General features: G+C 37.7%; 1 protein-coding gene and 1 pseudogene across 2 annotated transcripts in view; both read left to right on the forward strand.

The window, feature by feature from the left end:
- MAP3K15 (mitogen-activated protein kinase kinase kinase 15) overlaps window positions 1-25,383 on the forward strand; it is a 145,702-nt gene that overhangs the window by 22,232 nt on the left and 98,087 nt on the right. The window contains exons 3-4 of one of the 2 annotated variants that reach the window (XM_072615338.1): window positions 4,634-4,657; window positions 25,154-25,347. In XM_072615338.1, coding sequence (XP_072471439.1) covers window positions 4,634-4,657; window positions 25,154-25,347 — 218 coding nt within the window. Of the gene's footprint in view, window positions 1-4,633; window positions 4,658-14,863; window positions 16,158-25,153; window positions 25,348-25,383 lie in introns of those variants that run through there. The other variant, XM_072615339.1, reaches the window with a different exon arrangement.
- LOC140507253 (ubiquitin-conjugating enzyme E2 J2 pseudogene) lies at window positions 2-3,720 on the forward strand (annotated as a pseudogene).

Raw genomic sequence — 25,383 nt, forward strand, 5'->3', positions numbered from 1 at the left:
GTATGGTTTTCAGATCTTTCTGTATACCGTAGTTTAGGTGGATGAGATTCTGCTGGGAACTGTGATGAATCCATTTGTAGTTAAGGAAAATGACTATGTGGAAAAATATAGATGGAAATTTAGTCCCACAGTGCCTAGCACAAAGAATTTGCCTTCATAGTGAGAAATTTGGGGAGGAACACGTTCTCATTGCCACTGAGTGAAGTTCTTTCAATGAAACTCAAAGCACTTGAGTGCAAATGAACTTCAGGGAAATTATTTATGATTTGTCGACTCATTAGGAACTATGTAATGGAAATGTAGTACAACCAAGGAGGCCAATGGAAAGTGGCCTCCTGGTTGTAGCACACTCCATCTCTCAGCTTCTGGCTGTTCCCCAAACTGTTTCCAATGCTCTCTTACCCCTACTCTGACTACTGACCTCCCTGGATTCCCTTAAGTACCAACTAAAATCCCTCCTTCTACAGCAAGCCTCCTCCAATCCCTTTTAATTCTAGTGTATTCCTTATTGTCCTGTATGTATGTTTACATGTTGTGTATCCCATTAGGTTGAGAGCAGGGACTGCCTTGTCTCTTTTCTGTGTCTCCAGCACTTAGCACCTTGCCTAGCACAGAGTAGGTACTTAGTAAATGTTGACTGAATGACTGAAGTGTTTAGAGATCTAAGGTATGGAGCTTGAGGCAACACCTTCCGCTCGTTGATGCTGCCCTCACTAAGGTGAATAATTGACAGCAGAGCCTCAGCCGCCTGAAATGGCATCATCTCTTTAGCATGTGATTTCATCCATATCTCCAGCTACAAATTAGCCAATTAGATGATAATGATACAGGCAGTTGTAAAAAAGAAAGTGGAAAATGCTCACTTCTGCCATTTGCCAAACCACTGTTCAATACTCATGTTTAGAAAAAAAGCTAGATTTATTCTACGCTTTATCAATAAAGTGGATAATTTGTGCACTACTCAGAAACTAGTGAAGATTTTAAAATATTCTTATCATATTTTGCCTACTCAGTGACCTAGTATAGTTGTAAGCTTTCAGAATGTTTTTACTTGACAATCGATGGGGTCCCAGGGGGTCGGGGCCCTCGTGCCCTCTCCCGCTGTGCAGATGAGTCCTGCCATGGTTGGAGACATGACATGACTGTTGACCCTGAGGTGGGGCCCGGCTTCCCCACTCCCATTCCAGCAGTGTCCCCATGGCCTGGCCCTGGATGAGAAGCACTGGTATTAAGAGAGCCCCGATAACAGCAGCCCAGAGCCTTAGACAAGACTACCCTTGAATTAAAAAAAGACCCAGTGCCCTGCATGTGTGCTGAGCCCCTCCCTTCAAACATTCTGGAATGGCGCTACGTTGTCCAGGGACCTGAGATGACCCCTAATGAGGGTGGTTATTATCATGAAAAACTAATTCTCCCCCGAGAATTTCCTTGTAAACCTCCTAGGATATATATATTTATATATTTTAAAGCTCCTAGTATTTATAACTCCCAATGGAAGATTTAAATGTAATACAAGCTTATGTCTTTCAAACACTGATTTCCATCTGACCCATGGAATCCAGCTTGGTCAGTCCCAACAATTCTGATGGCTCTGTTCAGCTTTATGGTGGAGAAGGGCCCCACACTGGGCAGCACAGAAACTTCAGGCTACACAAAAAGACAGCTTACCTCACAGAGCTTGGCATTTAACTTAAAAGACAAAGCATTTTGTGACCTGTCTCCTGAAGAAGTGGAGGAGATAAAACAAAAACAGGAGGCACTAGATGAACTCAGTAGCCGACCCCAGCCTCTCCCATTGCCATAGATAGTCCTTGACCAGAACACTCACCATGGTCAGAATGGGCTTCAGCATCTAAACGAGCACATGCCCGTGGCTGGCCACGGCTACTTGGGCCTGCAGCCCGCCAACCACAACCCCAGACTCTTGGGAGGCACTCTGGCCAGCCTGTCTGTCATAGTGGGCTTTGCTGCCTTTGCCTACACAGTCAATCAGGTATGTCCTGAGAAGCACAGCCCAGGAATGAGCTGCAGGCCGGGATTTCAAGTCCTTGGTCTGAGCAAAACAAGTGAGACTCTGGACAGCTGAGTGTGACCCTGGGACAAGTGACAATCAAGCTGGGTCTGGGCCTGCTGGGTTCCTGGGGTTTAGTTTTGGAAGCCTTTACCAAACACAAACAAAACCAGATGCCAGAGTGGGTGCAGCTGGGATCCGAGAAACATGTGAATTCCTGTCTTAACCTCCCTGTATGTCTGTGGCTGTAGAGCAACTCAGCACCATGGATGAGAAGCCAGTGAGCTCTTAAAGCCCGCTCCCTTAGCACGACCCCTGTTCAGTTTGTTGGACCTGTTTGAAGTAAACACGTTTTTTCATTTTCCATAATTCAGTCATTCCAAAAAACCTGGAATTCCATGTCTAGTCCTTGTTGTAAGTACAGTTTTTAATTTAGGTGTAGGACTCCCAAATGGGGAATGAGATGGAAATGACCAGTATCAAACTTGGGAGGATGACCTGGGGGCCCACCAGACTGCCCTGCAGGAGCCTGACCTCTCCCCTTCTGATCTTCAGCCATGCTTTGTATTGGCTAATTAGTTTTTTGGTTTTTGTTTTTGCCTTGATGAGGCTTCGGAGGAACTCTTAGGAGTGCAGGTAGCTGGTCACCTGTTAGATGCTTCTGCTGGCCAGTGTCAAATTTTTAGACTAATCCAGGGCCACCATTGATTTATCTCAGCATTTTTAGTGTGTTAATGTTCACTTAGAATGACAAATGGCTTTTAGGAAAGGGTGTTTTTCTTCTATACCACCCTCCCCTTCTCAAAAAACATGAAATTAAAGATTCTGTCTTGCTTTCTGATCACAAGATGTCATTGTTTACTTAAACAAATCTGTAGAGAAACTGAAAAAAAAAAAGTTTTCCTTTAAAAATTTTATGTCCAGGTTGACATGTCCCAGGTCCAAACTACATTAATATGCTGTTAACTTTTCAGCAATTAAGTAATCCATATGATTGTAACCAAAGAAACCAGTTAATTTCTATAATTCCAATTCTACGTTGGTTTCCAAGAAGCTGAAGCATATTCAAATTAGTCCAAATGGCACCAATATATAGACAGATTTGGATTTCATTTACGGTTCTTAAATTTGTAGTTTAGTAGCTGGAGATACAAGGGTAGCATTCTTTGTTCTTCTGTTTTTTAATACAGGGAATGATGTGAATTTAATATTTCTCATTCCCTATTTCAGTGAAAATTTATATAAGCTGGATAAAAACTAGAAGAGTGCATTTTAACGAAATGGGCTTGGGTAGTTAATTATGATGCCAGGAATTACTTCTAGTCCTTTCTTTCTAGCTTCCTTTTGGAGACTAGAAATTTCAAGACATTTGAATAATGTTTCATAAAGGGTTAGGAGGGAATGTGTGGGAACAATGGCCATTCATCTTTTTTTTCCCCTCTAGGTAAGTGCTGGTTTCCACGTCTGCTTACATGATGTGTTTCAAGTGCTATGTAATCGTTTTGCTTAATTAATTGGATAAAATAGGTATATCCTGGTAGAGCCCTTAGAACTGTAATGGGGAATAACCTGTCCCCTCTCTCCCTTCCCCCCACCCCCAATCTGTTCTTCTCGAGGAGGACTTCCCATCAGATGCTAGAAGCTGAGCTTTCGTCAAAATATCCCTACTTTATGAGGAAAGGTTATGAGGCCAGAGACCCAAAAACTTGGAGGGGAAAAACAATGGGGTAAAGGGGTGGGGGAGTTACCATTACTTTAAATGACTTTATTTTTTTCCTTTATTTATTTTTAGTTTTCAGCCTTCATTTCCACAAGGTTTTGAGTTCCTGATTTTCTCCCCATCTCTCCCCTCTTTGCATGCATTCTGATTCCCCCAGTCTGCCCTCCCTTTTATCACCCCTCTTTTATCCTCTTCCCCCTTACTTTCTTGTAGGGCAAGATAGATTTTTATACCCCATTACCTATATATCTTATTCTCAGCTGCCTGTGAAAGCAGTTTTTAACATTTGTTTTTGAAACTTTGAGTTCCAAATTCTCTTCCTTCTTCCCTCCCCACCCACCCCCATTGAGAAGGCAAGCAATTTAATATAGGTTATACATGTGTAGTGACACAAAACACTTCCATAATAGTCATGCTGTATAAGACTAACTATATTTCCCTCCATCCTATCCCATCCCCTACTTATTTTATTTTCAACTTTGACCTTATCCCTTTTCAGAAGTATTTGCTTCTGACTACCCCCTTCCCCAATCTGCCCTCCTTTCTATCATCCCCACCCCTCTTCTTATCTCCTTTCCCCTTATTTCCTATAGGGTAAGATCCTCAATTGAGTGTGTATGTTATTCCCTCCTTAATCTGAATCTGATGAGAATAAGGCTACTCATTCCCTCTCACCTCCCTTAAATGACTTAAACCAGCAATTTGGTCCGAAAACTATGCAGTTAAGAATGAGAATATCCTACCTAAAAATTATTTACTGGGTCATATTCTAAATTTTTAAGCAGGTTTGCATTATTGATTCTTGTTGCAGGTAGGTAAACAGCTGCCCTCATAATTGTCGTTATAATTAACTTTTCAGAAGCATGTCTTAATTTTATCCTGTTTGTGTTCATTTCTTTCAGGATATGGTCACTCAAAAAAACACAGTAAGTATTAAGTCGTTAGACTTTTAGCCTGAATTTTCAATTGTAAAATAAAATCCGCATTACAAAACTTTCTTTAGGTCTGCCTTAGTGGGACTTTGAAGTCTGTTGATGTAATGCTACCTGATGTTTGAAGATGCAGATATGAAGGAAGTAGGATCTTTCTCTGGAGATGCATTGGGATTGGGGGGAGAGAGATTGGCCAATAGTCACAGTTCTTATGAGCAGTCCCCACATGGACTTCATAGCATGCACAGGTATTGTTTCAGGTCTGCTTACCACGGTGAGAAAGATTGGCAGCTGACCCAGAACTGAGAATGCTTACAAAAGGTGACTAACTGGCTAAAGCATTTCTTTATTTTCCTTTGACCATGATAGAGGACATATGTTCTCTAGCCTGTGGATCAGGAGAAAGCTTGTAGTTTTTGTAGGTTCTGAAGTTCCTTAGGCCAACTCTCATTCTTACTGATGACTTTGAGTGCTCAGGGGACCCTTCACCCAGAGGGTATGGATATCCCCGAGTAGCAAAGGATTGTCTTTTTCTCATGCTATTGGCTTGAATCTCAGTTAAACCCTGATTTTCTCTGATATAAGTTGCCAGTGACAGAATCTCCTTTATATCATTAATACATTCCAGCTATGTGTCCCAGTATTTAACCAATCTAACCAATTACCATCAATTAGCTTTTACAAAGGCACATTTACTCCGAAGATATAGTAAGAACAGACATATAAACTTTTCCCTTCATCATCCAGGAGCATACTCCCTCCCATTCCACCTTGGTCCCTGGGGTTAGTGGGGCTGCATTTGCCACATGAAGTTCATCCTGGAATGTGGCTTAGCTGAGGTAGAAGCTGGAGTTGCTCCCTCTTGGTTGCTTTGTCTGCTTCTCTGCTGATTCAGGCAGGTCTCAAGTCCTTGCTCCTCACCAATTTCAGCTGTCCACAAAATCAGATCAGAACCTTGATCTCTCAACTTTTCAGAACTCACAGTTAGCCCAGTCTTCACCTAAGAGAAGGAACAATCATAAAAAGACAAAATTCATGGTGTGTGTGGGCTTGAGAGAGGAGATTAAGGTCTGAGGTCACTGTCCCTTCCTGAAAGTACCCACCTTGGAGCACATTTTTCTCTTGGTCACAGATTTGACCAGTTTTCCCTTGGGAAGGAACATTTTTGTAAGCATTCTCAGTTTTGACTCAGCAGCAAATTAGAAAGTCTTCTCTTCTTCAAGTGGTAAGCAGATGAGAAAAAAAAAACCCACTCATTCTTTTACTCATTCATTCATTCATCTCTTTATTTATTTATCTGTCTATTCACTTATTTATTTATTTTTCACTCAATCGTATTTTATTTTTTCCAATTGCATGTAAAGATAGTTTTCAACATTCACTTTTATAAGATTTTGAGTTCCAAATTTTTCTCCCTCCCTTCCCTCCCCCCTAAATGGCAAACAATCTGATATAGGCTATACCTGTACAATCATATTAAGCATATTTCCAAATTAGTCATGTTGTGAAAGAAGAATCAGGACAAAAGGGAAAAATCAGGAGAAAGAAAAAAACGACAAAAAAAGAGAAAATAATACGCTTTGATCTGCATTCACACCCCCTAGTTTTTTCTTTGGATGTGGATAGCACATGGACGGGGAAGCTGTGGTCTGGAGGCCCCATATAGACCTCTGGGTCCTCAAGTGTGGCCAAGCATTTTCCATCATGAGTATTTGGAATTGTTTTTGATCATTGCATTTCTGCTTATTCTTTAAGTCCACTTGGGGAAAGCATCCTCTTGTGTGCTCCTAATGATTGGGTTCACTGGCCAACCCTCCACCTGCTCCCATTACAGAGAGATGGAAAGACTGGATAGTTTTGTCTTCATGTTACAGCTTTAACAGGGAAATCTATTCTTTTAAGTTTCAAGATGGTTTCAGGACCTTCTAAAGAGAAGAACCATTGTCCTGTGTGTCTTCATATTGTCTCACCCAATTGCTGGTGCTTCTCCTGCTCCCCCAATAATTTAACTCTTGTTTTCAGAAGTAAAACTCTTCACATGCTTAGATGAGGGGGAAGCATTATCTTGAATGAAGTAAAGAAAATATTGGATGTTTGGGTTCTAATTCCAGAACTACCACTAATTAATTAGTTGAGTTATTTAGGAAGAATCACTGATACTCTCTAGGAATTGTATTTAGTGATCTCCAAGACCCTTTTTAGCTCCACAATTCTAAGTGAATTGTACTAGGAAAAAGTAGAACTTAGGAGGAAATTAGTGTGAGAAACAACTTTTTTTTTAGTGGTAGTATTTTTAAAGGTCTCTAAAGACCACCAAGGAAGTTTTTGAATTTTGACTACTGCACATCTCAACTTTTGGAAGTTCTTGCCTTATGGGTGGCCTGGCTGTTGCCTGATTCTCCTCAGACCTCTTTCCCTCTACATTTACAATGACTCCTTCTCCTTGCAGATACCATGTAGTTCTTGGGAAGTACATTTTGGAAGAATTGTGAAGTAATCCTTTGGTGATGATTTGTGTTGTCTCTGAGTTGTATCCCCAGCTTTTGTCCATGTACTTCTAAGGGTCAAGATGGCTAAAAACTATTCAGAAAGTTAAAGGATTAAAAATGATCATGAAGTTGGAAAAGATGATCAAAGAGGAAATTTTCAGAGTAATGGATTTTGTGGTTTACAAGTTTAAAAAGATCAAGTGAAGGGTGCTTAATGACAGCTTTTAGGTACATGGGAGATTATAAGTAAGGTAGACACTAGTTATTCTTCAATTTCCATTAGGACAGGACAAATTAAAAATGTGTCTGAGAGATTCAAGTTAGTTAATACAAAGAAAAAGGCAACATGACCTAGAAGAGAGATGTCTAATGTGGCAGCTTTCCACCATATTCTGTATACCAGAGCATGCCCAACTGGATTAAAATATAATTGAGAACTATTTAGCAAAACAAACAAAAATGGAATAAAACATAAATAACGATACATTAAAAAACTAAATCAATGTGCTTTGCAGGGGTCTTTACGTACAAACTGGGGAGTGGGCATGGTTAGTGGCTTCTGTTTCTATTTGAGTTTGATACCATTGGCCTAGTGGATAGAGAATTAGCCTCAATGTCTGTGAGACCTGGATTCATATGTTAACCATGCAGCCTTGGTAAATCATTTTATGTCTCATTGCCCTTAGGAAACCCTTTTAAGGATAAAAGCTGCAGAGCAGGTACCAATCTGCATTTGTTGAGAGAGTCCCAGTACTGAGAGTTCCCTGTACCAGTAAAATCAAAGGTCTTATCCCCAGAAAACAAAAACAGATCCCAAACAAAAAAAACCCAGGGAACTTCCTTTGAAGGATGGTTAAACATTAGAAGACAGTGTCAAGGTGACCTGTGAACTCTTAACCAGCCCCTAGACCTTTTGAAAGTAATGGACTGCTGTCTGTCTCATTTGAATTAGATTAACCTAGACAGCAACAGAGAACTGGATTAGATCATCTCCCAACTATTCTCCTGGCGTGATGAATTTATGACTTTTGGGTCAATTTAGATGCTGTTTTCTAAGTATACAAAGCTCTTTGGTGTAAACCCAGCATCAGTGATAGCTCTCTTTTAGGGTTAAAATTCTGGAGCTGAAAAGTGCCCTGGTAGAGGCATCAGGTGAAGTGTACAGATTAGCTGTCATCTATCTGAAGTGGTCTGTATACTCAAAAACAATGGAGATGTTCTCATTTGGGGGAGAAGGGCAGTCATTTAAAATTCTTAGCAGTAACCGTATAATATGTTAAGGTGAGGGGTAGGGGAAGAGAGGCCTAAGAGGTCTGGAAAGGTTGAAGGGACCAGGTTATGAAGGGCTTTGAACAGAGAATTTTATATCTGATCCTGGAAGTGATAGGGAACATTGGAATTGTCTGAATGGGAAAGGCTAGATCAGATCTGTGGTCAGGAAGATTAATCAGACAGCTGGGTGGGGGAATGGACTGGACTGGAGTGGGAAGAGACTTTAGGCAGACCAACAGCAGGCTATTTCAGTAGTCAAAGCATGAGATGATGAATGCCTGTTCCAAGGTGGTGGTAGTATTGGAGGAGAGAAGGGGGTATGTGATAGAGATGTTATGAAAGTAAAATCAACAGGCCTTGGCAACAGATTGAATATGGAGGGTGAGAGATGGTGAGGAGTTGAAGTTGACATCTAGGTTGTAAGCTTAGCTATCTAGAAGGGTGATGGGCCCCTCAACAGCAATAGGGAAATTTGGAGGGCGAGTGGAGGACTTTTGAGGGGAAAGTTAATGAGTTCAGTTGGGGGCATGCTGAGTTTAAGATGTCCATCAGACATCCAATTTGAGATGAGTAATTAGCAGTGGCAGATGTGAGAATGGAAGTTAGGGCTGAATAAGTAGATCTGAGCATCATCCACAGAGAGATGATGGAAATCATGAGAGCTGATGAGATCATCAAGTAAAATAGTATAGAAAGAGAAGAGTAAAAAGGTCCAGGACAGAGCCCATGGGATACCTACCTTTAGCAGGCACGACCTGGACAATGATCTAGCAAAAGAGGCTGAGAAGGAGCTGTCCGATGTAGGAGGACAACCAGGAAAAAGTGTCATGGAAACCTAAAAAGAAGAAAGTGTCATCACTGGTAACTTTGGAGAGAATGATTTAGATTGAGTGATGAGGACAGATGCCAGATTTTGGAGAATTAAAGAAGAGTGAGAGGAAAGGAAGTAGAGGCATTTATTGAAATGCACTTCTTGAGGAATTTAGCCACAAAAGGGAGAAGACTGATAAGATGGATGATAGCTAGCAGAGATGGATGGCTCAAGTGAGATTTTTTTTTTTGAAGATGGGGAAGACATAGCATATTTGTAGGTTATAGAGAAGTAGGCAATAGACAGGGAGAGATTAAGTACGAGTGAGAGAGTGGGGATGGCAGAGGGGGAAATCTGCTGGAGGAGATGGGATGCATGGAGGTTATTTGCGAATGCAGAGGGGTTTTCCTTGGCTACCTCTTCATGTGAGATATGGAATAAGGAGGAGATAGTGGCAGAAGGTTTCTGCTTAGAGGATTGGTACTGGCTGTGTGACCTTGGACAAGTCACTAAGCCGGTAATTTCCTTAGTTGTAAATGGAAATGGTCAGGCTAGTTGGCTGCTGAGGTCCTTTCCAACTCTAGATTTATGATGTTACCACCTTATTAATAGAAGGTCCTTCAAGTTGTCATCACTCCGGTTTCTGGGGTTTAGGTAGGACTGTGTCCCTTGTAGTTCCAAGTATTCGCTGTGCCTTTGAAATGCCACACTTTTATCTTAACTAGTTTGTCGGTGATATTGCTCTTTGCATGTCTTCATATGCCTTATTTGGCCTTTTATTTTTAGTATCTGCTTAAGCACATTTTTATTTTACTGCCTACCAAAGCAAATACCTAATGCCTTTCCAGAACTGAAAATGTCCATTCGCTTTCAAAGATGATTTTCACAAAATATCTGAGGAATTTTTGTTTTTATTTTTTTTTTAAATAAAGTGGAAGGGCACTTTGTTTTTATTTTTTTTAAATAAAGTGGAAGGGCACTGGGAAATTATATGTGAATATAAAAAGTCCAAAATATTAAACTTATCCTTTCCAGACCAAAACACACAAAAAATCGTAATAATTTCAGGGAGCCCAAACAAAAATACTGACCTTGATGAAGATTTAATAATGAATCCACAAATAATGAGTCAAAAATAGGTCATAGAATTAGTAATTAAATGAAAGACAAGGCTAATGATGAAACAACATTAAAATTTGTAGAATGCAGCTGACGTTGTTCTCGGGAAAAATTATATCTCTAAAAACATACATTAAAATAGAAAAGGAGAGGATGAAGAAGCTGGATATTCATTTAAGAAAAATCCAAAATATGCACAGAAGAGGAAACCTCAGAAATTGTAGAACAGATAAACTGGAAACCAAAAGGATTGTAGAAATAACAAACACAATTAAAAGCTAATTTTTTGAAAAATAAAAGACCACGTATGATGGTGACTTCCCTTTTATGTGGCATTAAAAAGGAAATAATTTCCAGGTGACATGTTGAGGTAATAGGTGATCTTATCTTCAGGGCTGTTATTTTTTAACCAGTTTTCTGTATTATGGATTTTCCAGCTATTAAACAACACGTGATAAATTTAATGAAATCTTTGAGTGAAAGCATTTTGTGGTTGTTGCCCATCACGGAAGAAATAGCTAATTTTTAAAATTAGCATTAATTTAGTATTTTGTGAGGGTATATTCAAAACTATTTAAATAAATAGGACTAATAAAGAAAAATTTCTTCTCTCTTCCCTGGAGAAACGCTACTGGTCATGCCTGATAATGCTGATGTGATAATGAAGTTAGCATTTATATGCCATTATAAAGTTTGCAAACCATTTTACAAGTATTATTTCATTTCATCCCCACAGTTTTGCAAGATCGGTGCCATTCATTGTCCCTGTTTTACAGATGAGGGAATTAATGGGGTAATAGCCAGGGTAGGGGAAAAATGCATTCCTCAAATGGCTTGAAACATATTTCAACAACTGAAAAAAATTTAAATATTTAATACTCGGTTTAAAATTATATCCCAGCTACTCTTCCTCTTCACTAACAAAAATAGATAGCTGAAATACTTATTTTTCTGTTAAATAGATATTTTCAATTATAATTATTGAGGGAGGCCACAATGTTTCAGGAGTCTAAGGACCTGCATTTAGATCCTGAAACTAACTTACAAACTGTGTGACTTTGGGCAAGTCACTCCATCCCTGTGGGCTTCCTTTTTCTCATCTATGAAGTGAGGGGATTGGGCAAGACAACCACAGGTAGAATGAAGTCAGTAAATACTTATTATTAAGTGCTGGCACATGTGCCAGATACTATGCTGAGTTCTGAGGATGCAAAGAAAAACGAAACCGTGCTCTTGGTCCTCGGGGAGCTCACATTCTAATAGGGGAGACGACATGTAAAAAAACCAAAAAGATCCTGATGCCGTGAATGGAAAGTAATCTCAGAAGGAGAGTTGAGTGCTGCAGTGGACGGAGCACCAGGCCTGGCATCAGGAAGCCCTGAGTTCAAATCTGACCTCAGACACTAAAACCAGTCACTTAGCCCTGCTTGCTTCATTTTCCAGGGCAGCTGGTGATACAGGTGGCAGGAGATGGATTATTTTATGTGAGAAATAAATCCAGAGTCTCTGGATTGTAAAGTAGATGAAGGGCAGTAAAGTATAAGAGACTGGAAAGCTAGGAAGGAGATGGGTTGTGTAAGACTTCAAAGGCCAAAAAAAGGATTTTACATTTACTCCTGGAGGTCATAGGGAGACCAAAGTTTTCTGATGGAGGGAACAATGTGGTGAGTCATGTACTTTAGGAAAATCACAAGGGCAGCTGAGAATGGTATTAATAATTCTTTTCATTCCCTCCCCCAACACAGATCCTAGCCCTTCCTACACTTTAATAGATAATTGAATGAATTTCTGTGGCCAAAATAATTCATTACCTAGTGACCTGTTTCCTAACAATAAACTTCTCAAACTCTGATGTGGTCTGCTGGTTATAGATACACAATCTGTCACTGAACCTTTGTTCAAAGCTCTTTGCCTGTTAAAGCTTGTGACTTGTGGACATCGTGTACAGGAACCCAGGACCACTGTCACCTCCACCCCCTCCCAATTCCTGCACAATCATGTCAGAACAAAGCAGAGTAGGAATATGGGGGAAGATTATTGAGACTGTGGCAAAAATGTTAGAATTGTCAAAATGGAGCCATTTTAACTTGGCACTATTTTCAATTTACAATCCTTAATAAAAGCACTGAAAGTTTAATAATTCTTGAAGCTATGAAAAAAGATGCACACACATATACATAAAATCTTTACATATATTGTATCTATGTTTACACATGTATGTGTTTGAAGGGGCACAATTTATTTATATTTTTTGAGATATCATAAATATTCCTTGGTGGTTTTGGGTCGTAATTCAGCATTTTGATACATAATTCCACTAGTTTAAATTGAATTCATAAATAGAAGTCCACATTTAGACATATTTAAATGTAAAATGTTTATTTTAAATTTATTTTCATTCCTTTTCATGCTATTTAAAAATACTTTAGAAAAATTAAGACTATAAAATGAAAAAAGAGACTATATACAATCCATAGAATTAGATAAAAATTGGGTAGACGTGACACACACACACAAAAGAAAAATTCATTTAACAAAATAGAAGAGCCTTGGATCCTTTGCCTGTGTAACACTGGAAATATTCATGTGTTTGATATTGTGTAAATGTATTTTCCTAAGGAAGACATTAATTGTAAATTCTCCTGGGCCAAAGAATAGAGCCCCCAATTATGTAGGCCCCCAAAGTAGAGTAAAATTGGAGTTTAGCCTGGTACTCGAGCACCTTCAAGGTAAACCTGACAAAGGGAGCATCTGCCCCAGGTTTTGTAACAATGCCTGGGCTGAAATGTGCAGATGGGGGTTTCATAGTCCATGATAAAAATCTTCAGATAAATGAGAGAGCCTATCTGACTCTTTAAGAGCTAGTGATTAAAATTGTGCTTGGTCTCGGTTTCCATATGTCATTCTCTAAAGCCAAGGCAAAAACTTACTTTGTAAGCCTGAGAATTGTCAGGAAATTCCAGATTAGCGCCAACTTGGTATGTGGTTAAAAGGTCATTACTGTTGTCCTTTAAATTGGGTTTCTAATTCTCAGGCCCTTCACTTAGATGTTAGAGAATGTGGTTTCCACGGTGGATATTCCATATACCTGATTCTCTGTTGTAAATTGATTCCTTATTAACCTGGTGATTTATAAAAACTGATTTCTTGATTTCAGCCCCCTATGTTTCCTTGAAAGCTTGCATTTATTATTATTATTTTTTAACTGTAGCAATGCCTACCAAATCTACCCATTTGTTCACTCACAAGATGTGAGCAAACTGGGCTAGAAACTGGAGAAACAAGAGTTTAAAAATTGACAACCCCATCCTGAAGGATTTTACATTCAATGTGGTGGGAGTAGAATGTGATCTATATAGAATTAAGTATAATGGAGGTACTAAGGGAAGATCTAAGCCAAGTGCTCAGGGAAGAACACTTGGAAGTACTTTGAGAAAGAAAAAAAACCATTTCTAGCTGGAAAGATTGGATGGAAGAGATGCCATCCCTAAGCTGAGTCTAGAAGGTAAAAGATTCTGGCAGGTTTAGGTGATCTGACAATGCATTCCAGACGTGGGAGATAATCTGTGCAAATGTGTAAGGTTGGCGAGGAGGAAGATGGCAGAAGAAGACTGGGGAACGGCTAATAGTAATGTTTGGCTGGCATATACAGTACTTGTGAAGGAGAATAATATGAAATAAGGATGAAAGGGAGCCTTTACTTGCCATTTTAGGGAGTTTGGATTTTATGAAACTGACTGTAGGGAGCCCCTTAAGGGTTTTGAACTGAGTGACATGACATGACTTCTACACTGGGGAGACTAGTGATTATGGAAGCTGGGTGAAAGATGGACTGGAAAAGGAAGAGAGAAGAAAGGATGCAAGAGATGTTTTGGAGATTAAAAACTAACAGTAATTGGCAACTCATTGGATATGAAAGATTAGGGAGAGGGAGGAATCCAAGAGGTTGTTGGTACCATCAGTAGAAATAGGGAATTTGTGAGGCAGGGCAGGTTTAATAGGGAAGATGATGGGCTTGAGATGGACATCCAGATGTAGACATCTAGTAGTTAAATGGAGTTAAACAAATGAAGTTTAGGGGAGAGATGACAATTAAGTTTATAGTTATGGCAGTGACTAGCTAGGAGTCATAACTGAACTAGCTGGTATTTACAAGGTCACCAAGGGAGAGAGTGGGACGTTAAGCAGTTCAGTGGATAGAGCACTGGGCTTACAATGAGGAAGACTCATCTTTCTGAGTTCAAATGTGGCCTGTGATGCTTACTAGCTATGTGACTCTGGGAAAATCACTTAATCCTGTTTGCCTCAGTTTTCCCATCTGTAAAATGAACTGGAGAGAGAAATGGCAAACCACTCTAGTATCTTTGCCAAGAAAACCGCACAAGGGGTCACGAAGAGTCAGACATCACCGAAACGAATGAATACCATAAAGGGAGGAGAAAGAGAGAGAGATGGAGAGATGGGGGGGCAGGAAATGGAGGGAGGGAGGGAGAGGGACAAGGAGAGGGAGAAGAGAGTGAAATAGGAGGGAGCCCTGTCACAAAAACCAAAGCAAGAGTATCAGGGAAGTCAAGGTGATCCACATGGTTGAATACTGCAGAAAGGTCAAAGAGGATAAGAATTGAGGAAAAGGCCATTGGCCATAGCAACTAAGAGGTCACCTCTGGGAAACAAACTTCAGTAGATGCATCTAAGCTGGAAGCAGACTTTAGGTCTAATATGTTTAGAGTTCTTAACTTTTGTGTGTGTCACGGAGTCCTTTGGCAAATACTAGGGACCTCTTCTCAGAATGTTTTTAAATATATAAAATAGAACACATAGATTTACGAAAGAACTTGATTCCATTGAAATAGTTATCAAAATATTTTTCCCATCCAAGTTCATGGATCTCCTGAAATCTATCCATGGCCTGGGAGCCTAAATTAAGAACCTCTGGTTTAGAGTTTGATTTCACACCAGTAGACACCATCCTTGGCATTCCCTCAAGTCAACAAATTCAGTATTTGTAAAGTGCTTGCCTACATTTAATACTTCACTAGGCAGTAGGAGAGAGATACTATGATTAAATAAGATGATCCCTGCTCATGTGAAGTTTTTAATCCTAGGCAAAATATGTAGTCCAAACACATGGTTGTTATACAAGTAGAGCATGAGAAGGGTGGAAGAGAGGCAAGCTAAGTCTCAGATGAGATCCAATAAGTAAGATATTATACACAACACCGGGGAGAAGAGGCATGGCAGAGGAGGGGACTCGGGAAAAGCTTCATGGAAGAGGTCACATTTGAGCTAGATTTTGAAGGATGGGTAAGATTTCACCAAGTAGAAGATCTCTTTCTCTATCATTATGTCATCTCATCTTTTTCACGGTGGACTTCAGAACAGAATCCAGGATGAGCAAAATACACATCTGCTTCCCGTTTTTTGAAAGGATTGGTGAATTTCTATTTCATACCCAGGCTGAATCAAGATTCCATGATTATTTGTATTAGTGGGGGCAAGGATTTCAAATACTATGGCTGCATATGCTACTGATTCATATTGCAGAAATAATATATTATTCATTGGATGGGTTGGAGTCTCTTCCAAGAAAAAAATGGTAGCTTTGTGTATTTTTGCTTTTTAGGATTTCTGCCATCTTAATCATCTCTATGTTTCTGTCTGTACTTGTATACCCTTGTAGTTTTGCTTCTTTATTTTTCTTTTGCTCTTTTTCAATTTGGAGTAGGCTGAAGGTGCCAACAACAAAATTTTTCTTCCTGTCTCCGTACCTCCTGAGTACCACAGTGATAGTATGAAAAGAAAAGTATGTATTTCTTATTCCAGTTATTCCTGCTGATTGCTTAAACTTATTACACTGCATGATGCCAGCTTTTTTGTTTGCTGCAAATCCTCTAACATATTAAAGTTTAAAGGTATTTTAGAATTATCATGGTATTTGCTATCTAGTGAAAAGAGCATTGGACTGGAAGTGAGGAGATCTCAGTTGTAGTTTGAGTGCGCCTAACTAGCTGGGTGACTTTGGGCAAGTCATTTTACCTCAGAGCCTTATACTCCTTCCTGTAAAGGAGAGGGTTGGATGACATCAGAGATTCCCATTTAGTGATTTGGTCCAAGAGGTTCATGCTAAAAATTCTTCTGTGATGCCTTAAGTAGTAAATAATTGCCCCTCTATGTGAAACATCTTTTCTCTCCGCCACAACAAGCATGTTTGAAGCATGTGCATGTTGGAACTATTATTTCTGCAGCAATTTAATGTGAAATCTTATAATATAAAATAGTAAGCATATGATGTCTTGATGGATGACGTCTTTGAATTCCTACAGAATGTCCCCATGTGAAATATTCATAATTATTTTATTGTTTCATAATTTTATATTTAGACTTTTCACAGTTATTAAGTGGAATAAAATTTCATATTTTGTTATTTTAATTATGCAATATACATTTTAATTTGGAATTTTGGGGGGCAAGTTATCATTGGTTTTTGCAAGTACTTGATAACTAAATCTAACAGGACATGGTAATCAATATGTTAGATTACCCTGGGAGTTCACAACACATTTTATTTTTTGTTTGTTGTTGAAAGGGGTTTGAGGGACAAAATCATTAGGAATCACTGTACCACGTGACATTTAAGAGCTCTTTTAGCATCAAGAAATTCTGATTTCTGTAATGGCCATTTTAACCAAGATGATAACGTCTCAAAATAGTTAAGTGATTATTGAAGGGTTGCCTTAGTGAGATCATGTCTTCACTTTAAAAAAAACCTGTTTTATAATGAACTTAACACGTATGGTTAAATTTAAACATCTTGATGTGCAGAAAAGACCCCCAAAGGCTGTATATGAAATTTCGTTAAATATATATATGGTTTATTTTAAAATGTATGTTAAATTTAACATGGAAGTGACAAAATTGCCCAATTTATATCCCCTTCTGATCTTTGTTGTTTTTTCTATATATTTAAAAATTTCTTCTGTATATTTTAAAGTATTGATGCCCTTTTTTGCATCTCTATCACTATATACTCAGTCAACCCCCTTCATTGTTTGATTAGCTAGAGAAAGAATTATGCTTTTCAGGTTTACACAGTCTAATAATTATTGGGATATCCAAAGGTATTTCCTTGCTTAGTGGTTGATTTTTTATCACTATCTTGGCCAGAGATTTATTTATTTCAGTTTTCGCACCATTTTTGTTCATTCTCTCCTTAAGATCTGCTTCTGAATTTTGTCTAGTACAATTTGTTATGGAGATTGAATACTGTTTATTTTCCATTATAAGTGTCACCAAACTACAACATTTTTTACAGGAAACACAATACTTCATGAATTCACTTATGATGATCATTTTATCCTGGGCTGATATTCAAATAGATTGTGAATCCACTAGGTGCTCATTTTTCTTTTCAAACAGGTTATGTTGAATAAAATTTTAAAATCAATTTCTTCTCCTTTTTCCCCTGACCTGTCTCACAACATCAAGCTGAAAACCAAGTTGAGGGTATTGCTAAGATAAATCCTTTTACGGACATTTTACTTACCCCAAACTAATCAGTTATAAGCCTTGAGTTTGCATTGCCATGTTTTGCCACCTGCCACTAGCCGTAAATAAAAGTCAGAGGTCATATCACTTGGCCCTGTTGAGCAGTGTTTCCATCTTGGTGTCACTGGGTCCTTGGCAGTCTTATAGGGAGATCTGAAACAGCTAGTTGAAATTTATTCCAAATTGAAGGGGATATTTCAGGTAGATGATCTCGTTAATTTGCTATTCATTTTATGGATTAAAGAGCACTGAAAGAAATATTTATACAACTCTATGCTATCATGTTTCATTTGGCAAATTTTTATGCATAGAAATGACACTTTTACTTTTCATTCATGATCTGCTTTTGAAGATAGATTTGATCATATCCAGCTCTGCCATTTTGATTTTAGGGTTTGGGCTCTTGAAATCTGAGTTACAGTTAACTGTGATCTGAAGTTACATCACCTCTTCTAGTAACAAAAACATATACTTCAAAACTTAGCTAGGTTTTTAACGCTGAGATAACATATCAGCACCCATAGTATGGAGTGATTGTGTAGATGGCTGTGGATATGTAAACTTTTGAGTCAGCAACTGACCATTTTTGGTATTATATAAATGTAATAAGAGTTAGATTCATTCACAAACCTGCCTTTTCTGAATCAAATTAACTTTGTTTTAACTGACTAAATACTTGAAATATTTAAACAATTAAAATGCCTCTTTAGATCAATGTACCACTGTATAAAAGTAGTCTAACTAGAGTAATATATTCTTGACCTGAATTCTGATACCTTTAAAAATATGCTCTAACCTTTAACCCCTGATCCCCCAAATCTAAATGTGTATTCTATCATTTTAAGATTCTTAGAATTTCGTAAGCTTTTGCTATTCTCATATCTTTTAGGTTAGAATAGCAACGTTCTCATTTGGAAAGTATATTTTTTTCTAATTTTTTGATTACTATTATTTTTCATCTGAGGATGTTTGTTTTTATATCTCCTTAAAATTTTATAGATTATTTTTCTCCCTTCTCCACTCATCAAAGTCCATTCTTTCCTAATCTTCTAGATGGTGTTGCTTTATTTCTGTAGTTTCAAGGTTGTCATTTATGAATGGTTTCTATTTTTTTCACTCTGCCCAAAGAACCCTTCTGGGATCCATTCCTTTTTCTTAAAGTATTTCTTCATGATTGCTATTCTTCTGTTTAAAAATAGTACCTCAAAATGTCTCGTTATCTGTATTCCTTTCTAAAATTTGTTTTGGATATGTTGAAACAAAGGAAAATTCATTTCCCAAAACATTACTTTGTAACTCTTGATAGCAAATACCTATCCTCTGATTTGTGGATGTAATGAGGTTCTAAATCTTCTACCTTGAAAACCTGTGGTGGTCCATGGAAAGTTGTGCTTTCCAAAGAAAATTTGTCTTATGATATTAGATTTTTCATATTCCTCTTCTTTCTTTTTTCATGTGGCAGTTTTATCTAATAGTAGAATATTCCACCTAAGTATATAGTCTCTACTTTTTCTGCCTGACCCATCATTTCCATGTGTTGCTGTCTATCAACCTATAAATCAGTAAAGACATTTATTAAGGGCTTAATATGCACTAGAGCTGGGTATGTAAAGAAATAGTAAAATTATTTCCTGCTTTCAAGGAGCTTATTCTGCAATTGTAATTATGCTGGAATGCTACTATGCAGAGTAGAAACAGGGTAATCGTATAGGGGAAGGTACCAGCGGCTAGGGGGAGCAGGGACGGTCTTCTGCGGCAGGTAGTGCTTGAGTTGAAATCTTGAAGGAAGCAAAGGATGATAAGAGGTAGAGGTGAGGAGGGAGAATATTACAGATGTAGGATTCAACCAGTGCCGTGGTATGGAAAGTGGAGGAGCAGGGAGGCCCATATAAATAGATCTTAAAATTCATGGAGGAGAGTAGTGTATAAGAACACTGAAAAGTGTGGAAAATGCTTTAAGGCCAAATACAGGAATTTATATTTGAACCTAAAGGTAATAGGAAGTCTATTAGAATTTATCCATTGGGAGTGCTTGTGCGTAAAATGGTCAGAGCTACTTTGGTAACTGTTTGTGGGATGGATTGGAGTGGGAAAAGACTTGAAGCAGGGACACCAGTGAGAAGGCTGTGGAGGTAGTCCAGTTCAGAGGTGATTAGAGCCTGAACTAGGGTGACTGCCCTGTGAGGGAAGAGGAGGGAACATATTCAAGAGATATTATGGAGTTAGCAATAAGAAAATTTGGCAATTAATTGGACATGTGAGTGTGAGTGAGGAGTTAAAGATGGCCCTGATGTTGTGGGTTGACTGGAAGGATGTTTGGAATTTGGATAATATAAAATTGTAAAATGCAAAAAATAATAAAATAATAATTTTATTATTATAATATAGTAATTATAATAAAACAATTAGATAAAATAAAAATATAATAATAAAATAAAATAAAAAAGAGTAAAAAAAAGCATAACAGAAAAGGAGTGAGTTTTGAGGGAATGATAATGAGTCCTGATTCAAGCATTTTGAATTTTAAATGGCTATATCACATTGAGTTTGAAATATTCAAAAATGTTTTGAAATAGGTTATGCAGGACTGAAGGTCAGGAGAGAGACTAGGGCTGGGTATATAGATCTGGGAGTCATATTCACAGAGATAATAATTGAACATGTGGCAGGTGATGAAATCATACGATCATTTGAGAGACTACAAAGAGAAAAAAGAAGGCGACCAAGAACAGTACCTGGGAGTATACCAATAGTTTGAAGCTAATTACCTAATTCTCTCTCTTTCTGTCTCTCTGTGTGTCTCTCTCTCTGTTTCTCTCTATCACTCTCACTCTTTCTCTCTGCATATGTCTGGACAGGTATGTGTATGGATATAGCCTTCTATTCAAATACATAACCTCATGTCATGTGTGTATATTTAAAGCATACATGTGTGTACATATATGCACACACACCTACACATGTATGCTCGTATGTCTATTACATACGTTTACTCATTTGAAATTGGTGACAATTTGACTAAAAGTTTATCTTTGTGCTTTCCAGCATGAATGGTTTTGTGGAGGAAATTCATAACATATCAGAGATTTATGGGGTAATTTTTAATCCATTTAAGAGAATCAGTGGTTTTTGGTACTGTAGCATTTCTATTCAAATAAGAAAAAGCCTGACTTATTTATTGAAGCAGGATCCAAAAGGATTTCTGCTTTGGGTTCTTTATCATTTAGTTGTAGTAACGGTATATTTGAAAGCAATTAGATTGTATTACTTTAAAAAATTCTTTTATCTAGATCCTTGATTTAGACTGAGCTTTTCCAAATTTGTCAGCAAATATTCATTAATATAATAATAATAACTCTCATTTATATTTAGCAGTTTAAAGTTTGTGGCATGCTTTACACATATTTCATCTTATCCTCACAGCAACCCTCGGAGGTAGATGCTTATTATTACCCCCATTTTACAGATGAGGAAAATTATTTTAAATTTTTATTTAATACTTTATTTTTCCCCAATTACATGTAGAAACAATTTTAACATTCATTTTTAAAACTTTGAGTTCCAAATTCTCTCCCTTCCTTTCACCCCTCACCTCCCATTGAGAAGGCAAGCAATTTGATATAGGTTATACATGTGTAGTCATGCAAAACACTTCATTAATGATTGGTTGTTTGGTTGGTTGGTTGTTGTCCTTTGCCTTCAAAGAGGACCAAAGTGACATCACCACTGTAAAGTGAAATTTCAGTGTGTCTGACTGTGGCTGATCAAACCAACACGAGCTTGGAATGCTCTACCACAGTTTGGGCACAGATAGTCTGTGTGAATATTTGGGGTGGATTATCCCAAATTTGCGCATCCTGCTTTGTGCTGTCTCAATTCTGCTTTGCTCAAAGAGGACAGCACCCTTTCTGATGTGGGCACGCCATGCTGAGCAGTCCTGTGCCATGTCTCCCATGTTGCACAGTCAAATCCAAAGTTCTTGAGAGAGACCTTGAGAGTGTCCTTGTATCGTTTCTTCTGGTCACCGTGTGATAGCCTGCCCCATGCAAGTTCTCCATAAAATAGTCTTTTTGGCAAGTGTACATTTGGCAATCGAACAACATGGCCAGCTCGGAGTTGCACTCTCTGAAGCATAGTTTGAATACTTGGCAGTTCAGCTGGAGCAAAGACTTCAGTGTCTGGTACCTTATCCTGCCAGGTGATCCTCAGAATCTTCCCAAGACCATTCAAATGGAAGCGATTCAATTTCCTGGCATGCCACTGGTAGACTGTGCGTGTTTCAATAGTCATGTTGTAAAAGATTAACTATATTTCTCTCCATCCTATCCCACCCCTCATTTATTCTATTCTCTCTTTCCTTTCACCCTATCCCTCCTCAAAAGTGTTTTGCTTCTGACTATCCCATCCCCCAATTTGTCCTCCCTTCTATCAACCCCTCTCCTCTTATCTATTTCCCCCCTACTTTCCTGCAGGGTAAGATAGATTTCTATACCCAATTGAGTGTGTATGTTATTCCCTCTGAATCAATGTAAAAGCTTTTTCTTGCTTCTCTTATGTGACATAATTTACCCCATTCTACCTCTTCCTTTCTCTTTCTCACAATACATTCTTCTCTCACCTCTTAATTTTATTTTTTAGATGTTATCCCTTCATATTCAACTCACACCTGTGCCCTCTCTCTATATATACTCCTTCTAACTACCCTAATAATGAGAAAGGTCTTATGAGTTACAAATATCATCATTTTTTCATATGACTATAGGTAGCTTTAATTTCTTCCTCTGAAAACTGCCTGTTCATATCCTTTGATCATTTATTAATTGGGCAGTGATTTGTATTCTTATAAATTCAATTCAGTTCTCTACATATCTTAGAAATGAGGCCTTTATCAGAAACACTGGCTATAAAAATTGTTTCCCAGGTTTTTGTTTTCCTTCTAATCTCAGTTGCATTAGCTTTGTTTGTACTAAAACTTTTTAATGTAATGTAATCAAAATGATCCATTTTGCATTTGACAATGTTCTCTATCTCTTGCTTGCTCATAAGTTCTTCTGTTCTCCATAGATCTGACAGGTAAACTGTTCCTTGGTCTCCTAATTTGTTTATGGTATCATCCCTTATGTCTAAATCATGTACCCATTTTGACCTTATCTTGGTATAGGGTGTGAGATATTGGTCTATGCCTAGTTTCTACTTTATTATTTTCCAGTTTTTTCTGCAGTTTTTGTTAAGTAGTGAGTTCTTATCTCAGAATAGTAGATTACTGTAGTCATTTACACTGTGTCTTGTGTCCTTAACCTATTCCACTGATCCACCATTCTATTTCTTGGCCAGTACCAAATAGTTTTGATGATTGCCACTTTATAATATAATTTTAAGTCTGGTGCAGTAAGGCTGCCTTCCTTTGCAATTTTTAAAATTAATTCTCTTGATATTCTTGAACTTTTGTCCTTCCAGATGAAATTTGTTACTATTTATTCTTACTCTAGAAAAGTTTTTTGGTAGTTTGATTGGTATGGCACTGAATAAGTAAATTAATTTAAGCAGAATTTTTATTTTTATTATATTAACTTGGCCAACCCACAAGCAATTGATATTTTTCCGATTGTTTAGATCTAACTTTATTTGTGTGAAAAATCTTTTGTAATTGGGTTGATATATTTCTTGGGTTTGTCTTGGCAGTTAGACTCCTAAATATTTTTTATTGTCTATAGTTATTTTAAGTGGAATTTCTCTTTCTGTCTCTTGTTGCTGGGCTTTGTTATCTATATCTATATCAAAATGCTAATGATTTATATGATTTTATTTTATGTTCTTCAACATTGCTAAAGTTGTTCATTATTTCAAGTAGATTTTTAGTTAATTCTCTAGGATTTTCTAAGTATACCATCATATCATCTGTGAAGAGTGATGGTTTTATTTCCTCATTGTCTATTCTAATTCCTTCAGTTTCTTTTTCTTCTCTTATTGTTAAAGCTAACATTTCTAGTACAATATTGAATAATAATGGTGATAATGGGCATCCTTGTTTCTCCCTCCCTCTCCCCCACCAATCCCCCCGATCTCATGAGGAAAGCTTCTAGATTATCCTCATTACAGTTAATGCTTGCTGATGGTTTTAGATAGGTACTACTTGTCACTTTAATGAAAACTCCATTTATTCCTGTAAATTTTAGTTTTTAATTTTAGTTTCAATTATTTATTTAATTTTTAGTTTTAATGTAATACATTAAATCTGGTGGGAGATAAGTATAATCATCCCCCAAAACATCCTTCAAAATTTTAAAAATTAATGCACGTAAAATTGCCATTTCATACTTAATGTTATGTTGTGAAAATAAATATACTGCTGCATTTAAGAATCATATAATTCAGTGATCTCAAACTCAAATAGAAACAGAGTACCCGTATATGAGGGAGGATTCCTGGGGGCTACAACGTTGCTTTCATTTTTAAACGTAACAGTATCTGTGTTTCATTGTGTTTTTATTTATTTTGTTAATATTTCCCAATTACATAAATTGATTCCTTGCATGGACTGAGTGTTGGATGCTTCTGATGTAATGCACTAGAAATTTTTAAAATAGATTTTTTTGTAATCATTTCAACTTTCCCTACAGTTAGTCATGCTCACTTAGATCTGCTTCCCGTAAATACAGGGTTCCCCAAAATCTTAAGGCAGTTTAAGCTTTGAAAGCTTAAAATTGTGCTAAAACTTTGGGGACACCCCCCCCCAAGATTACTACTGAGCAGTGATCATAGCAGTGCACTTATTATTATAAATGTTTTCTCACCTGCATTGATAGTATGGCAGTATGCTTACTACAAATGAGTTTTATTTACTTATTCGTTAAATCAGCCTAAGTAGGATGCTTACTTGGTAACCTTTGTTTATTAGTTAGCTCAGTTTACTTCATTTTAAAAAATGTACTGTTGAAACAGTGTGACTTTTAAATGTGAAGATGCTAAAGTAAACTGATAGAGAAGTCTTACGTCACATACTGTCAGGTTGAGCATTTTAAAACAAAAAGATATACTGATCTAAAGCTTTCATGGCCTAAATTCTGTGAAATAGTATGTTGTCCTTATGTGTTATACTTAATCTTTGAAATTCAGTAACGTTACGTTCATTGTTACTGCTAAGAAGTAAGTTCTATTCACAGCTTTCGAAATTCTTTCCCCACAATTACCACTTTGAGTCATGTCTCCACTTTTATTGATGGTACTTTCTGAAATTTTTTTTCTTTCTTCTAGGCATCTAGTGGGAATTATTATTTCATCCCATACATTGTCACACCTTGTGCCGATTACTTTTGTTGTGAAAGTGATGCCCAGCGGAGAGCTTCAGAATATATGCAACCCAATTGGGACAACCTCCTGGGCCCCCTGTGTGTTCCCTTGATGGACAGATTTATTAGTCTTCTCAAGGACATCCACGTTACCTCATGGTAATTCTCCTCTTTTATCACCACTGACCTTTGAGA

The sequence above is a fragment of the Notamacropus eugenii genome, chromosome 5, assembly GCF_028372415.1.
Source record: "Notamacropus eugenii isolate mMacEug1 chromosome 5, mMacEug1.pri_v2, whole genome shotgun sequence".
Lineage (NCBI taxonomy): Eukaryota > Metazoa > Chordata > Mammalia > Diprotodontia > Macropodidae > Notamacropus > Notamacropus eugenii.